The sequence below is a fragment of the Humulus lupulus genome, chromosome 3 (assembly GCF_963169125.1).
Source record: "Humulus lupulus chromosome 3, drHumLupu1.1, whole genome shotgun sequence".
Classification (NCBI taxonomy): domain Eukaryota; kingdom Viridiplantae; phylum Streptophyta; class Magnoliopsida; order Rosales; family Cannabaceae; genus Humulus; species Humulus lupulus.
In genome coordinates, this window is record NC_084795.1 from 34,552,357 (window position 1) to 34,568,816 (window position 16,460).

General features: G+C 30.1%; 1 protein-coding gene across 1 annotated transcript; it reads right to left on the bottom strand.

Moving 5' to 3' along the window:
- Nucleotides 1–2,107: 2,107 nt before the first annotated feature.
- LOC133822512 (disease resistance-like protein DSC1) lies at nt 2,108–15,368 on the bottom strand. The gene is made up of 6 exons (XM_062254881.1): nt 14,438–15,368; nt 5,889–6,909; nt 4,431–4,742; nt 3,339–4,316; nt 2,539–3,247; nt 2,108–2,192 (listed from the first exon to the last, which is right to left on the bottom strand). Exons 1-6 carry the CDS (start codon nt 14,935–14,937, stop codon nt 2,167–2,169), a joined length of 3,546 nt encoding a protein of 1,181 aa, XP_062110865.1. The 5' UTR covers nt 14,938–15,368; the 3' UTR covers nt 2,108–2,166.
- Between the last annotated feature and the right edge of the window lie 1,092 nt (nt 15,369–16,460).

Genomic DNA, 16,460 nt, shown 5'->3' on the forward strand with positions numbered 1-16,460 from the left:
TATGATTTGATAACAGGTTTCTGCTATCTCGGATAATAATTATGACAGTCTGGTCATAAATAAACGTTTAAAGGGATCCCGAGTCTCTGGGGATCCTTGAGTATGCAATATACTAGAATTACCACAATCTGGATATCTCCTCCAAGCTTGTGCTTTGACAGCTATTTAATATTCCGAGCTCGCGCTTCGTAGCCATCGCATCCGTAGTTCGAGATAAACTCAGGCCGACTATATTCACGTATGCCCATTATGAATCTAAAACTGTCCACGTGGATAACAGCCAGATATTATTCCCCTTGGTTATCTCTCCATGTATTTATCTACTAGCTGTACCCGAGCTGAGTGAATGAACTCATGCTAAAATTAGGGTACAACACATGGTGATCTTGAGGAGACAGTATTCATGCACCAACCTCAAGGTTTTGTTGATCCTAAGTGCCCTACTCATGTATGCCGATTGTTGAAGTCATTATATGGATTACGACAGTCTCCTCGTGCTTGGTTTACAAAACTTAGCAATGTCTTTGTCAATGGGGTTTTGAATCCTCCAAAGCAGATACCTCCATGTTCTTTTACACTTTGGGCTCCATTATGCTGATTGTTCTAGTGTACATGGATGATATCATCATCACAGGTTCTTGTTCGACTAATATTGCAACTGTTATTCAATATCTTGGTACTCAATTTGCCATTAAGGATCTTGGTTAGTTGCATTTTTTTCTTGGTCTTGAGGCTCATCGTACCACTGCCGGGTTACATCTGAGTTAAACAAAGTACTTTCATGACCTCCTCACTAAGACAGGGTTGCTTGACTCCAAGCCTCTTGCGACCCCTATTGCCTTGGGCTCCATTTCTCTTCATGACGACACTCCTTTACCATTTGCGTCTGAGTACCGCAGCATTGTAGGTGCTTGCAATACTGTACCCTTACCCGACCTGATCTTGCATTCCCTGTCAATACTCTTCACGCCTATACCGATGAAAGATTGGGCCTCCTGCCCCGATGACCGGCGAAGCACCAACACCTACTGTATGTTTCTTAGTCACAACCTCATTTCGTGGTCATCCTCTAAACAAAAAGTTGTCTCTTGTTCGAGAACAGAATCAGAATATCGAGCTTTGGCCAATGGAGTTGCTGAGGTATCCTGGATCCAATCCTTTGTCTCATCCTCCTACTCTATATTGTGACAACATGAGCACATTACACTTGGTTTCTAATCTCATTCTTCATGCCGGTACTAAACATGTGGAGCTAGACTTCCATTTCATTTGCGAACGTGTGCAAAACAAGTCTCTTCTTCTCTCGTTCACTTCCTCTGTTGATCAGCTGGCGAACTGCCTTACTAAGGCTCTAGTTACACACAAATTTTAGGAATTATGCACCAAACTCCCTGTGCTGCGACGCCCACTGAGTTTGAGGGGATGTTTAACCATAGTATTAATTTGTATTTTGCTAATTAAGCTTTGCTGTATTACGTTGCTTTTTACTGTACCGAGGACATGTGTCCTGTGGTCCTCTTTCTTTGACTATAAAAGGATGTGTACGAGACCTTATCTTTTCAAGGAATACAACATATATTTTAATTCCTTCATTTACTCTGTTAAAATGCGACTATTATTAAATATAAAAAAATATTTGAAATGAGTAATATATATTAAAAATATAATATATAAATGATATATATAGAAAAAAATAAAAACACTGATAAATAGTGTAAAGTAAAATATTGAGTTAAAATAAAAAAAAAATAGAGTTTTTGTGAGGTATTTTGTCTAATACAGTAGACTCTTAGGCTTAATAATCCTTTCGTCATTTAGCTCTGAAAAAAATGTCGGTGACATGTCATTTGAGTTAATGATAACAACCACTACTAGTTGTTCTTGAATGATAGAAGAGAACTCAAAGCTCTCATTTTTTATGTTTATTTTACCCTAAAATAATTACCCATAAGAAAGTCATATTAAAACAGTGGTATTACAATGTCAGAAAACTAGAAATGGGCTGTAAAAAGTTGCATCAAAAACTAGATATAATAAAGTTCCAATCAGTAAACAACAGCAAAAAATAAGCACAGCAGTTTTCTTTCTTTCAAGATTAGTAACATAATTATACATTTTAGCTTGCAGCAAAGCTCCAACGGAAATATTTCTCTGCAAATGAAGGATTCAACTTTGCTTCGCCGCTTTCCACTCTGTAATACCAGAAAGTAGAAAATTAGTTTTTGATATCCAAACAGAGCGCAATAAAAAGCAGGAGAAAAAAAAAGGATTTTGAAATTGGAAAATTTATAAAATCATACATGCATAACAAAGCAAAACAATAAAATCATTAATGCATTTTATCAAACATTTTTCAGTGCCCGCTCCATAATATTTAAATTTATTGACTAATATCTAACCAGTATTAACTCAAGCCCGAAATTCCAATTCAACCAAACAATACAAGTAGAGAAAATAAAGATTAGTGGAAACTATTATGTTGTGTTTGGATGGAAAGAGAAATGAGAAGAGAGAAGTGTCTTGTTCATTAGATGTTACCAGTAAGTATGGAGAGAAAGGGTAAGCAGCCGAAGAAATCGAAACATTTATTAACACTGTGCATAGGAGATTCATCTGCATCAGAACAATTGGTTTCGGCTCCACTTGGTTCAGGCTCATTACTCGTACTTGGCTCTGGTTCCTCAGATATATGGCAGCCATTGGAGGATGAACTAGCAATGGATGAATACAAGTCTTCCTTTGCTTCTGGGAGATATATCATGCGAATCCCACAACTTTTCACCTTAATATCAAGCTTTTTAGATTCTGGTCTTTTTCCCGAATAGAGATGACAAGAGAAGTCAAACAATGCCTCCATTGCACCATCGAGTTTCTTCTCACGGAACTTATTAGCATTGTGAGGATACCAAATGAACACGTGATCGGAACGGATAGTTAAGCTTTGCTTCTCCATTGATTCAATAATATCATTGATGAAATTCACTCTAAAATCATAGACTTCATCTTTCTCATCATCATTAGTACCATGATCTGTTTTGAAATATATGGTAGTATCAATGTTCAGATAATTGAACTTAGAACGGTCATCAAATTCGAGAGCCACACATGTTGCGAAACCAAAAAAATTGTCACTGAGCCAATTTGGTGGAAGCTTGATAGTTGCTGTAGATCCCTGGCGCTGATTGCTGAACCACTTAGGAATTCTGTCACCCGGATAGCAAGTTCGAACGGTCGTAAATTCTGTCAACTGTGCAATGAATCAAAAGTCAGTGATATGATACAATAACAATATTCAACTTTTTATAACACTTTATGATACAATACAAGTGATCACATACTGGATCAGATGAAGGTTCACTTTCAGTGGCTGAGATGAGAAGAACTTGGGTTAAGAAGTTAATGAGCACGTTGTCTCGCGCATTCCAGTCCATTTTCAAGCAATTAAAAAACAGAAATCCTACCTCATCTTCCGTGCAACTAATAGATCCTGCTAGTTCATTAACATTACCATTTGAAGAATTTTCGACTATCTCCAGGGACAAGCACTCACTTGCCTCAACGTTTTCTACAGAGGCACGCAGCTCCAGAACATGTCGAAGATTCTTGCAACGGCTTACGTTTAGGTACTTGAGATTCTGAAGTTGCCTTATGCATGGATGAATGCTGTGAAAATTGTTTCCTCTTATATCAACTTTTGTCAGAGATGATAAAGAACCGAACCAATCAGGGATTTCTGATATGTTGCAGTAACCAAACTCTAGAGTAGTTAAAGAGTGAAAACCAAGTAGCATGGGAGGGAAACATCCAAGTTTCAAACCTGCAAGGGAGAGCCTTGAAAGATGACTCAATGTGCTAAGGTCTTTAGGTACAAACTTAAGAATCTCACACCAATTCAAGTCTAGATGGTGAAGGACGACTAGATTTTCAACCGATGAGGGTAGCTCTTGGATTCTTGTTGCATCTAGATTTATATGCTCAGCAACCTCTGGAATTTGAGGCAAGTATTTTAATCTGGAGCAATTATAGTTCTTAAACATTTTAAGAAGCTTTAATGTCCAAACGTTAGATGGGAGACTCTCTAGGCTTCGACATAGCAAATTAAATGTCTTTATATTCCTTGGAAGCTTAGGAGGACTCTTAAGATTCTCGAGAGACTCAAATGATGACGGAAATGTTTCAATGCTAGATTTTCTTAAATTCAAGTGTTTTGTAGTAGCAGGCATGTAGTTCTGTATCTTTGGATCCTGGGACAGGTCTACAAGTTTTCTCAGTTCCTCGCAAAAAGAAAGATCGATGCCTTTTATGTTTCCAAGATTCTGTTATATAACACATTAAGGCATATACGTTCAAATCATAGATATACACTACACATAAATTTATGTATATAATAGTTGAATATGAATATGAATATGAATATGAAGAGAGTATACCTGGACACCACTCCAAAGTTGCTTGACCTTACTAAAGCACATGCCAAGTTTGAAAGGATTGTGAGACTCAAAATTTGATGCTAAAGAGTTCAAAGAGTAGTTAGGCCAGACTAGATATCGAAGAGAACGAGGAAGAGACTGAAGTCCTTGAGGAATGTTTATGATCAATTTGGAATAATTTTCACCATCATCGGGTTTATGAATTTTCAAGATTCTTAAATTACACATATCTTCAAAGGCTGTAGATGTCAAGCTTGGCCCTTCATGCATCTTTGAAACGTCTAAGAGTATACCTACGGTTAATGCACTCCCCTAAGAACAAAATTTTAATATAATTTAAATGTATTGAGCATGAGCACATAAAATACCAAAAAAAAAATAAAAAAAATTAAAATCAGTTGTCTCAAATTCCCTATTCTTTTACATTCCTACCAATAGAATTCTAAAAGTTGCTCATTTTTTTTTATTCTTTTTAAGTTTTGATTTTTTTTTCATTAATTTATATATGTTTATATATGTTAGTTATTGGGAAAGTAAATTGTCAGTACATTAAAATATATTTGATATATTTATTTAAAAAAAGAAAATAAAAAAGTTAAGTTACATCTATTTAAATCAATTATTTCATCAAAAATATCATTTACTTATATTTTTTTATTTTCATACTCCTATAAAAAAGTATTATTTTTTTTCATATATGCATCTTATAATGTTTTTTTAAATTTATGCTATATAATTTGTTAGACAAGAATTTAATTAATTTTTAATACCAATAATAAAAATAAAGCATAAGTTTAATTTTAATAAAAAAATACTTTAAAAACTTTTATGAAAATACTATAATAGAACATACCAAATATTGGAAGAAAAATAAAACTAAAAAAATACTTCTATAAAATTATAAAAAAAAATTAATATTTTCTTGTACACTATTTGCAAATAAAGAAAAAAATATATAAAGTCTGAGTGATACAATTTTAAAAAATAATATATTTAAATAGTTTTTTTAGAAGAACAATATTATCAACTCATAAATTTTTCTTAAATAAATATACAATAATATACCATTTATTAGGTAAGTACATAGAGATAATGTCTATTATATATATGAATTTATAAAGAAAAAGAAATTAATATACAATAATATACTATTTATTGAGACTATGAAAATAAAAAAAATAAGTAAATGATATTTTTAATGAAATAATTGATTTAAATAGATGTAGCTTACTTTTTCATTTTTTTTAAATAAATATATCAAATCTATTTTAATGTACTAACAATTTACTTTCTCAATAATTAACCTATATAAATTAATGAAAAAAATATGAAAATTTAAAAAGAAGAAAAAAATGAGCCGCTATTAAAATTTTATTAGTAGAATAACGAAAGGATAAAGAATTTGAGAAAGCTAATTTTTATTCCAAAAAACTAATAGTCGTAGATTTGGGAGCTTACTTTATTATTTTTTAAGGCGTAAGAGACATCATGAGCATAGCATAATAGGCTATGTTGTCCAATCTCTATTGGGTCTCCACGAACAAATTCCAAAGGCATCTGTCTTATCATGCCATGCATGATGTTTACAAGAGACTTTTCCACAAGGATGTTCGTTCCTATTTCACGACATAAAGCCTTCTTTCCCTCATCGAGTGCATCATAACTTATTTTCAACACTTTTTCAATCTCTTTATTAGGAGCTTCTTCTAGCTTTACCAATACACTTTCCCATTCTTTTATGCTCTTATGACGAAGGTGAGAACCCAAATAACGAAGATCTGAAGGATTTCCTTGGGCATAATTTACAATTCTTGGGTACATCTCTTCAAACTCTGACTTGAAATGAGTTGAGTCTTCTCCAAAGGCTTTCCGATGAAATAGTTTAAGTGCTTCATCAAAATCTAATGCTTCAACGTCGTATATCACATGAGCTCTAGCCATGATGAGCAACTTCTTGTCTCTACCAGTTAAAATGATTCTACTTCCAATACCAAACCGTTCTGTAGCAAAATTTGGAACATTATCTCCGACTAACCATTCTAATTGCCTCTCATTAACATTATCAAGAACAACAAGCACTTTCTTTCGACGAAGCCTTTGCTTTGCAAAAGAGCTGTGCATAGGATCTAGATTTTTGTCATTCAATAAGTCAGAAAACAACCGCCTTTTCATATTATCCAGTTCGGTTTCACTTAACTCTTCCCTTAACTTTGCAAAATGGAAACCCTCAAATTGGTTAAAGAATCGATCGTATACAGTCTGAGCAAGTGTTGTTTTTCCTATACCGCGCATTCCCCAAATGCCAATCACACGTACATCCGAGCAATCCAATTGTAACAAGGATTTAATTTTCTCGAAACGTTTTTCGATTCCAACTAAACCCATAGAATCATCACTTGTCACTTCAGCTGGGATATTATTTAAGATGTCAAGAGCTTTTTGGACAACTTTCTTTACAAAGGTTGACTCATCCAATGACCTATATCATACAAATATTGTAGTTCATAAGATAAATCCATGTGAAGAAAATATTGTGTATAGAAGAGAAATACTCTGTGATAAATTTATCAGAGGAGAATAAAATAACTATTAGGCTTCTTATTGAACACATCGCTTAGTTTTATTATAGGAAATTTATTAATTGCTTAGGCTTCTTATTTATTAATTATTTTTATTAAATTTGTATCAAGTTTCAAATAAATAAATTATATTATATATAAAAAGATGTCATAAACATATTAAAAGAAAAATTAAATCAAGATATTGTTTTTAGTTTTTTAATAATATATATATATGTGTATATATTATAATAACGGTTTTAAATACAAATGATAATTTTTTTTAATAAAAATTAAGATTATGTATTATATATTATTGTTATAATAATATTTTATAATATTTAAATTTATATTAATATAATTATTAAATATCTAATGTTGTATTATATATTATTATAATATTTGAATTTAAATTTATATTAATATAATTATAATTATTAAATATATAATTTTATATTAAATATTATTATAACAATAGTGTTTTGTAATATTTGAATTTATATTAATATAATTAATAAATATCTATTTTGTATTAGTTTTGAAGGTATATTCCGTTAAATATTTAAAATATTATGTTAAAATTAACAAAACAAAAAAAAACCATTAAAACCAATAATTTTGGTTATCTACACACTTTTTATATAATATATATATTGTATATATATAAGTAGGAGCAACCAAAATGAATTATTTGCTTAGTTTTATTAAGTTTTTATGATTGTCATATAAATTTTAAATAAATAAAAAATATATTGTATGAAAGAATGACATAAACATATATGATTTAAATATATATGATAACATTTTAGATCGCAGACTACCCTATTTAATGTACAAAATATTTATCATAGTATTCAAATCATATAATAATAATATTATTGACAAAAAAGAAATGTTATTCTAATTTCTTATGCAATTACATAGTCATACTATTTGCAGACACAATACACTTACATATATACATTTATAATGTTTGTTGTTATTTAATATGAATATATTTATATAAGCTAGATTAAGTAATAAAAAAAATAACATGTTTTCTTTTTAAATATAAATGATATAAAATTTAATAAAAATTAAGATTATATATTATTATAATAATGATATTACAAACTACTCTATTTAACATACAAAATATTTATGATATTATTCAAATCATACATTAATATAATTGGAGAAGAACAACTTGCTTATTCTTGATAAAAGAGAAATATTACTCTAATTTCTTATGTAGTTACACATTTATACTATTTGTACATACACGCTACTTACATATAATATATTTATAATGTTTGTTGTTATTTAATATGAATACATTTATATAAGTTAGATTAAGTAATAAAAAAACATGTTTCCTTTATAAATATAAATGATAAAAAATTTAATAAAAATTAAGATTATATATTATTATAATAATAATAATAATGATATTTTATAAAATTTTAATTTATATTAATATAATCATTAAATATCTAGATTTGTATTAAATATTATTATAATAATGATATTTTATAATGTGAGAATTTATATTAATATAATTACTAAATATTTATTCTACCAAAATATTATAAAATTAGGATTATATAAGATATATTATTATAATATTTAAATTTATATTAATATAAATATTAAATACTCTTGTATTATATATTATTATAATAGTGATATTTTATAATATTTAAATTAATATAATTATTAAATATCTGGTGTTGTATTAAATATTATTATACTAATTATATTTTATCATATTTGAATTTATATTAATATAATTAACAAATATTTATTTTTAATTAGTTTTAAAAATATATTCCCTTAAATATTTAGAATATTCACTTAAAGTTAATAAAAAAACCATTAAAACCAAGAAAAATCATTAAATACACACTTTTTATCTATAAAGATAATAGGTTCAAGCAACGTGCAATTTACATTTGCTTAGTTTTATTTAGAAAATTTATTAATTATTATTAATAAGTTTCTATGATTTTCATATAAATTCTAAATAAATAAACAATATTATATATAGCAAATGACATAAACACATTAAAAGAAAAAATAACTAAAACATTGTTTATGATTTTCAATAATAATAATAATAATAATAATAATATGATAACCTTTTAGATCACAAACTACCCTATTTAATGTACAAAATATTTATGATATTATTCAAATCATACATCAATGATTGGAGAAGAAGCTTGCTTATTCTTGATAAAAGAGAAATGTTATTCTAATTTCTTATTTAGTTACACAATTATACTGTTTGTACACATACAAATTTGTCATATAATGTATTTATAGTGTTTGTTGTTATTTAATATGAACATATAGTTATATAAGTTAGATTAAGAAATAAAAAAAATAAAATGTTTTCTTTTTAAATATAAATGATAACATTTTTAATAAAATTAAGATTATGTATTAAATATTATTATAATAATGATATTTTATAACATTTGGATTTATATTTATATTTATATAAATATTAAATATCTAGTTTGTATTAAATATTATTATAATAATAATATTTTATAATATTTGAATTTATATTAATATAATTACTAAATATTTATTCATTCAAAAAATTTATAAAAATTAGAATCATATAATAATAATATTTTATAACATTTCAATTTATATTAATATAATTATTAAATATCTAGTTTAGTATTATATATTATTATAATAATGATATTTTATAACATTTAAATTTAAATTTAAATTAATATAATTATTAAATATCTAGTTTTGTATTAAATATTATTATAATAATAATATTTTATAATATTTGAATTTATATTAATATAATTAATAAATATTTATTTTCAATTGGTTTTAAAAGTATATTTCGTTAAATATTTAAAATATTCTGTTAAAGTTAACAAAAAAAAAAAAAAAACTGTTAAACCAAGAAAAATCGATCAATACACATTTTTTTATATATAAAGATATATATATATATATAGATTACAAAGAAATAAGAAAACTAATTTAGAAAATATTTAAATTATTAAATATCTAAAGATAAATCATTAAAACAAAATAATAAATTATCTGAAGATATTTTATATCTTTTGAATAACTTTATTATGTCCCTGCAAGTTGGACAGCCGTGGTAAAAGTTCGATCTTGAGTTTGAGATATTAAAATTGTTGACGCGGAAGTCATTTAGTAAGAGCATCGGTCAATTGATCAGTAGTTGAAACATTGGCCACTCGATGCATACCATTTTGAACTTTTTCATGAATATAATGATAATTTAAAGCAACATGTTTAATGCAACAATGGAAAACATGATTGGAGCATATGTTTGTGGTACCAACATTATCACAATAGATCACAGGTTGTTGGGGAACGAAAATACCAAGTTCGGTAAGAAAAGAGCATATCCATCTGAGTTTAGTAGCAATAGCCGCAATGGATAGAGCGATACTTAGCTTCTGTAGAAGAGCGTGCAACAATACGTTGCTTCTTTAAACTCCAAAAAATAGGATTACGACCAAGGTAAACAAAGTAAGCCCTAGTAGAAGTGAACTCGTCTCATTTACCTGCCCAATCGGCATTAGAGAAAGCATGAAGAGCCAAGAGGGAGCTACAATGTAAAACAATTCCATGATCAAGGGTCCTACACAGATAATGTAGTAGATGCTTAAGAGCATTCCAATGATCACATGTTAGTTGATGCATGAATTGAGATAGTTTATTAACTGTATAAGTAAAATATGGACGTGCCATGGAGAGATACTGAAGATTGCCAACAATAGTTCTATACTGAGTTGGATCAGATAATGTCACGCCAAAGTGTAGAGTAAGTATTGGACTAGTAGCAAGAGGTGTGGAACCCGACTTTGAATTTTTCATATGGGTTTGAGCAAGCAAGTCAACGATATACCGATGCAGAAAAATAAAAAAAAACCTTGAGAGTGGGGAGTAACTTCAACTCCTAGAAAATATGTTAAGGTTCCAAGATCCTTAAGAGAGAATTGTTGAGCAAGAAGGTGGATAAATTTCTGTATAGCCCTATCATTATCACATGTAATAATAATGTCATCAACATAAACTAGAAGATACAAAATTACACCTCTATTGTTGAAGACAAAAAGAGAAGTGTCTACATGAGAGTTGGTAAATCTAGATGTAACAAAGAAATTGGTGCAACTCATGGTACCAAGCTCGAGGTGCTTGTTTAAGACTATAAATAACCTTGCGAAGTTTTCAGACGTGTTGAGGATGATCATTATTAATGAAGCCTTGTGATTGTGACATAAAAACATCCTCAGTGAGAGTGCCTTGAAGAAATGCATTATTAACATCAAGTTGTCTAAGTGACCATCCATGATTGGTAGCCAAGCTGAGAACAAGAAGAACACTAGTATGCTTGATCACTGGACTAAATGTATCATGATAATTGACTCCAGGACGTTGGTGAAACTCCTTAGCAACTAAACAAGCCTTTTACCTTTCAACAAATCCATAAACTAAATATTTAGTATGAAAATCCCATTTGCAACCAACCAAATTTTGTTTTCGATCAAAACGAACAAGTTCCCAAGTTATATTGTGAATAAGAGCATCGCACTCATTAGAAGTAGCTTAACGCCATTTAGAATCTTTTAGGGCTTGAGTTACTGTTGTAGGTTCAAGGTGAGTTGTGGTATTGAGTTGTGACCTAAGGTTAAGCTTTTGGATTAGTTTGTGGATGTTATGTTTGGATCTAGTAACAATGACTCGAGGCAAGTGTGGTGGTAGGTGTAATGAGGTAGTAGGTGGTGGTGGAGTGGATAGACCAAGGTTTGAGGTGGTGAGGGGCAAGGAGGTGGAAAGTGGAAGGAAATGGTTGGGGAGGCTGAGGTGCAGAAGCAATTATGAGAGAAGGTGGTGTAACAGGAATGGTAGTGGTATGCCACAACAAATGTTTTGTGGTGTATGAGGGATTGGCATGGTTTCACGACTCTAGGTTTCTAGTATCGAAATAGTAGGATGTGGGTTTAATGGTGGTTGAGGAGGAACAGGGTCGATGACGACAGGGGAGGCAGACAATGGTGCAATCGTGACTAGAAGTGACATAGTACACCAATTAGATAGTGTAGTAGGAGAAGGACGATCTAGATCAGGTTGAGTTGTAGTGAAGGGAAAAATAGATTCAACAAATTTAACATGTTGGGAAGAATAAATGAGAGAGGAAGAAGAGTCTGGACATATATAAGCACTTTGACTGGAAGAGTAACCTAAGAATACACACGAAATAGAGCGGGGCGTAAGTTTTTGAGAGGAGTATGGTCGAAGCCATGGATAACAAAGGTAACCAAAACTACAAAATTTGGAATAATTAGGTGAGAGACCAAATAGCTTTGAATATGGAGACATGAGGTCAAAAGTAGGAGTGGGAAGACGATTTATAAGGTAAATTACAGTAGAGAAAGCAAAAGACCAGAATGGTAAAGACATGTAAGCATGACTGAGAGGAGACAACCGAGTTTCAACTATGTGACGATGACGATGCTTAGAATACCCATTATGTTCTGGTGTATGTGGAGGAGAGGTACGGTGAGACATCCTATTGGTGGCTAAGAAGGTAGGAAGTGTTTCATATTTCCCCCATTATCATAATAGAATGTGATAATCTTATGTTGGAAGTGATTTTCAACAAGAACCTTAAAGTGGACAAAAACATCGAACACATGGGATTTTCGTTTAAGTGGATAAAAAAAAATGTATTTTGTCAAATGGTAAAAAAAAGATATAATATTTAAAATCATCAATAGACTGAATCTGAGATGTCCATACGTTAGAATAAATTACTTCAAGAGGAGAAGATGTGACAAGAGTTGAAACAGAAAAATGTAATTTTTGACTTTTACTACACTCACAAGAATTGTAATTATAATTTTTCGTAATAGGACTAGATAACTCTAAAATAAAAGAAGACACAATATGCTTAAGAATATACGATGATGGATGACCTAGTCGATGATGCCACTTAGACGAAGTGGCCTTGACACTAGAGAAAGCAATTATAGAAGATTGCGAAGAAGAATTTGTTGGCCATTCATACACAGTATCCTTAGTCTGACCCTGCAAAAGTATTTCCCTTGTATGTTGATCTTTCACATAAAAAGAATCAATGAAGAATTTAATAGAAGTGGTGTTAGAACGACAAAATTATGAAATAGAGAGAAGATTTCTTTTCATAGTAGACACACAAAGAACATTATATAATGAAAAGATGTGAGAAGGGGTAGAATGGGAGATAGAAAGACCAGTGCCATCTCCAATAACATTATCATCTGTGTCGTCATAAGGGGTGTGAATAGAGAGATTGTTTAAATTAGCAGTGACATGATGAGATGCGCCACTGTTAAGAAGCTAATTATGAGTAATAGAAGGAGCAGTGGTGGTCACATATGCTCGAGATTGCTAATAAGTATTTTGAGGATGAGGCATATAGGATTGCTGATGGTAAAAAATAAGACAGTCACTGGCAACATGCTCTCGGACATTACACCACTGGTAGTGACCAAGGAATGGTCGAGGAGGATGATAACTATCTCGATTGATAGTGTAAGACGATAAATATCGCGATGAAAAATTGTTACTAGGAGTAGATCTGGTAAATATATTATTTGTGGTGGCCATAATTAAAGAAAACAAAGAAAAGAGCGAAAAAAATAGTCGATATAACAGAATGAGCAATTTTAGAGGTTTCAAAAATATATTTGTTATGATACCATTATAGATTTATGAGATAAAGAGAAGTGAATAATTATAGCTTAGCTTTCTCATTTAACATTGATTCATACATTAGATTACAAAAAAAGGAGAAATCAAAATTCTAAACTATTTAAGAAAATATTAAATTAATAAATATCAAAAGATAAACCATTAAAACATAATTATAAATTAATTATAAAACATTTAGAGATATTATATCTTTTGAATAGAGTATTGCTATTTGGCACCTTAAGGTGCCCAACACCACATGAGGTGACACCCTATGATTGGTTAGCGATATCCCATATTACTTATTCAATTCAAATAAATGGGACCCAATATTGAATTGCACAAATAATTGTATGCCACCTTCTTGTAGTGTTGGGCACCAGTAGTGCTCGTTAGCAATTCTCTTCTGAATTTCTTTATCACTTTGTAGCAAGTATAGTATATATGCAATGTTTCAAGTTATTCGTTAAGTTTTAACTGCAAAATCAAAATTTATTATTTAAAATAAAAAAGAAATCAATTAGATAAAGCAACCTATAGGATAGGAGTTTAGTAGGGTGCTTTTACCTGTATACAGTACAGATCTTATCAATTAATAATAACACACGATTAAACTCAATTTATATTATACGTAGGTATAAAAACAAATTACTTATATATATATTAAAGATTGTCTAATTTACTTTAATCTCATAATAATATACACCAAAATTAAATAAAACTTACTCATTATGTTTTAATTCAGGGCCAGATAAATTGGCAGCGGCTGTCAAAGCCTTCTTCCATTGTTGTAGTGTGTTAGTGTTCGTATGGTTCTTATTGTAACGCTTCTCATTATAGCTACCCTTCTGATGTCGCACATCTGATGGATCTACGCGATAAAAGACAGGCAAAACAATATGGTTTCTTTCTTCTTTGCACTCCATTATGTGTACTAATTCATCTAAACACCACCTTGAAGTAGCATAATTTTTGGAGAATATGACTATGGAAATTTTTGACTCCTCAATGGCAGTTAGAAGTGTTGATGAAATCTCTTCTCCACTCTTGAGCTTGTGATCCATATAGGCTAAAATCTTCTTCCCGCATAATGCTGTGTAAAGATGACTTGTAAAACTCATTCGAGTATCACGACCTCTGAAACTAAGAAACGCATCATACTTGTGTGAAGAAGAAGAAGAAGAGGAAGAAGAAGAAGAAGAAGAAGAAACAATTGTTGCAGCCATCTAATAATACTTCTCAGAAATATAATGAATTGAAAATGAGATTCTTTTTATGAAAGATTATATGTTATCAAATTTCACAGCCTGAATACTAAGCAAACTTGCTAATTATACATATTCAGTCAAGGAAAAGTCCTAGAAGGCACGAAAGTAAAGACGAGTTAAATGTTGTTAATGGTAAGGGTTGATCAGTTACTCCATTATTAATGTTTGTGGGGTACAAATTATTACGTACCCCCATGTGACGAGTGTAGTACAGTCAGTGTTATAAATTCTCTTTAGTAGTTGAGAAAGAAAAGAGAGAATAAAATGGCCAATGAGCTATGACTTTGATTTGTACAGAGATACAGTTACTAATTAAGCTATAATTAACAACCAACAATAACAGTTGGAATAACAAAGTAACTAAATAAACTAAACTACCATTCAGCAACAAAAAAAAAAAAAAAAAAAAAAAAAGTAAAACTAAACTAAACTAAACACCCACCAACTGAAAGAGTTAAAAAAATCTATCCGGTTATTTAAATCACTTATTACAGTAATAGTTGAGCCTTTACTATCCTCAACAATACTAATAAATGTAAATTAAGTAACATCTTCTATCAGAACTAACAAATTTACCCTCGATCAAAAATAAAGTTCAAGTATGGTCGCATTGACGGCTGACTACACTCGAGTAGTGGATCTATAGTGAGGACTGACTCTAATAAAAGTGGATACTCATAACCAGCTCAGAAAAACCATCTAAGAAATATCTCGCTCCTATAAATATGGGGGAGAACCTTCATAAAAGGGACAAACACTATCTATATACAATTATTATGAGAGTTTTTCACTCAAACATAATTGCAAATTAGACTGAAATACGTTAAAATTCATGCCCACATTATATTTCTTACTTGTATCAATCCAACTTAATCATCCATGTTGATTAAACCTTCACCAGCAAGCGTTTTAATGTATTAATTAGTTCTAAATGCATTACCCTATTATTAGTGCCTTTACACATAGCTGTTAACAATATTAACTCAACAAACAATTAAGTAGGGAAATGTAGGGTTAATTCTGTATGGCCTCTATTTGTTTATTGGCTCAGCTTGGGTAGTACTTAATTTGCACTTGACTCTATTTATGCTTTACTTCAAATGTGTAAAATCCTAGAGTTGGCTAACTTATTGCAGGCATTTTTTTTATTACTCAATCAATAATATTCAAGTCTCACAAAATCAATTGTAAATTAATTAAAGATTTTTATGGTATAAAATTGTTTCCTTATTTGTTTGATTTCGAATATGTCTTTTTATACCACCTTACGACGAAACAATCCTTTTTATTAATATATATTATTCTGATTATTTTCTTATTGATTAAGATAAAATCTTAGTGATTTTTGAAACAAAAATTGGTGGGTTATTTTATATTCTTAAGTCTGTCCAGGTATATGTTGATCTGTCTAATTGCCTAGCTGGCCGAGCAATGTGGGATTTCGACTTGTTGACGCTATTTTTCGTCAACTTAAATAGGAG

Coding starts and splice junctions, on each gene's coding strand:
- LOC133822512 (XM_062254881.1), bottom strand. CDS start 14,937: ATGGCTGCAACAATTGTTTCTTCTTCTTCTTCTTCTTCTTCCTCTTCT. Junction 3,248..3,338: donor GTGAACCTTCATCTGATCCA/GTATGTGATCAC, acceptor TTCATTGCACAG/TTGACAGAATTTACGACCGT. Junction 2,193..2,538: donor CTTTCTCTCCATACTTACTG/GTAACATCTAAT, acceptor CTGGTATTACAG/AGTGGAAAGCGGCGAAGCAA.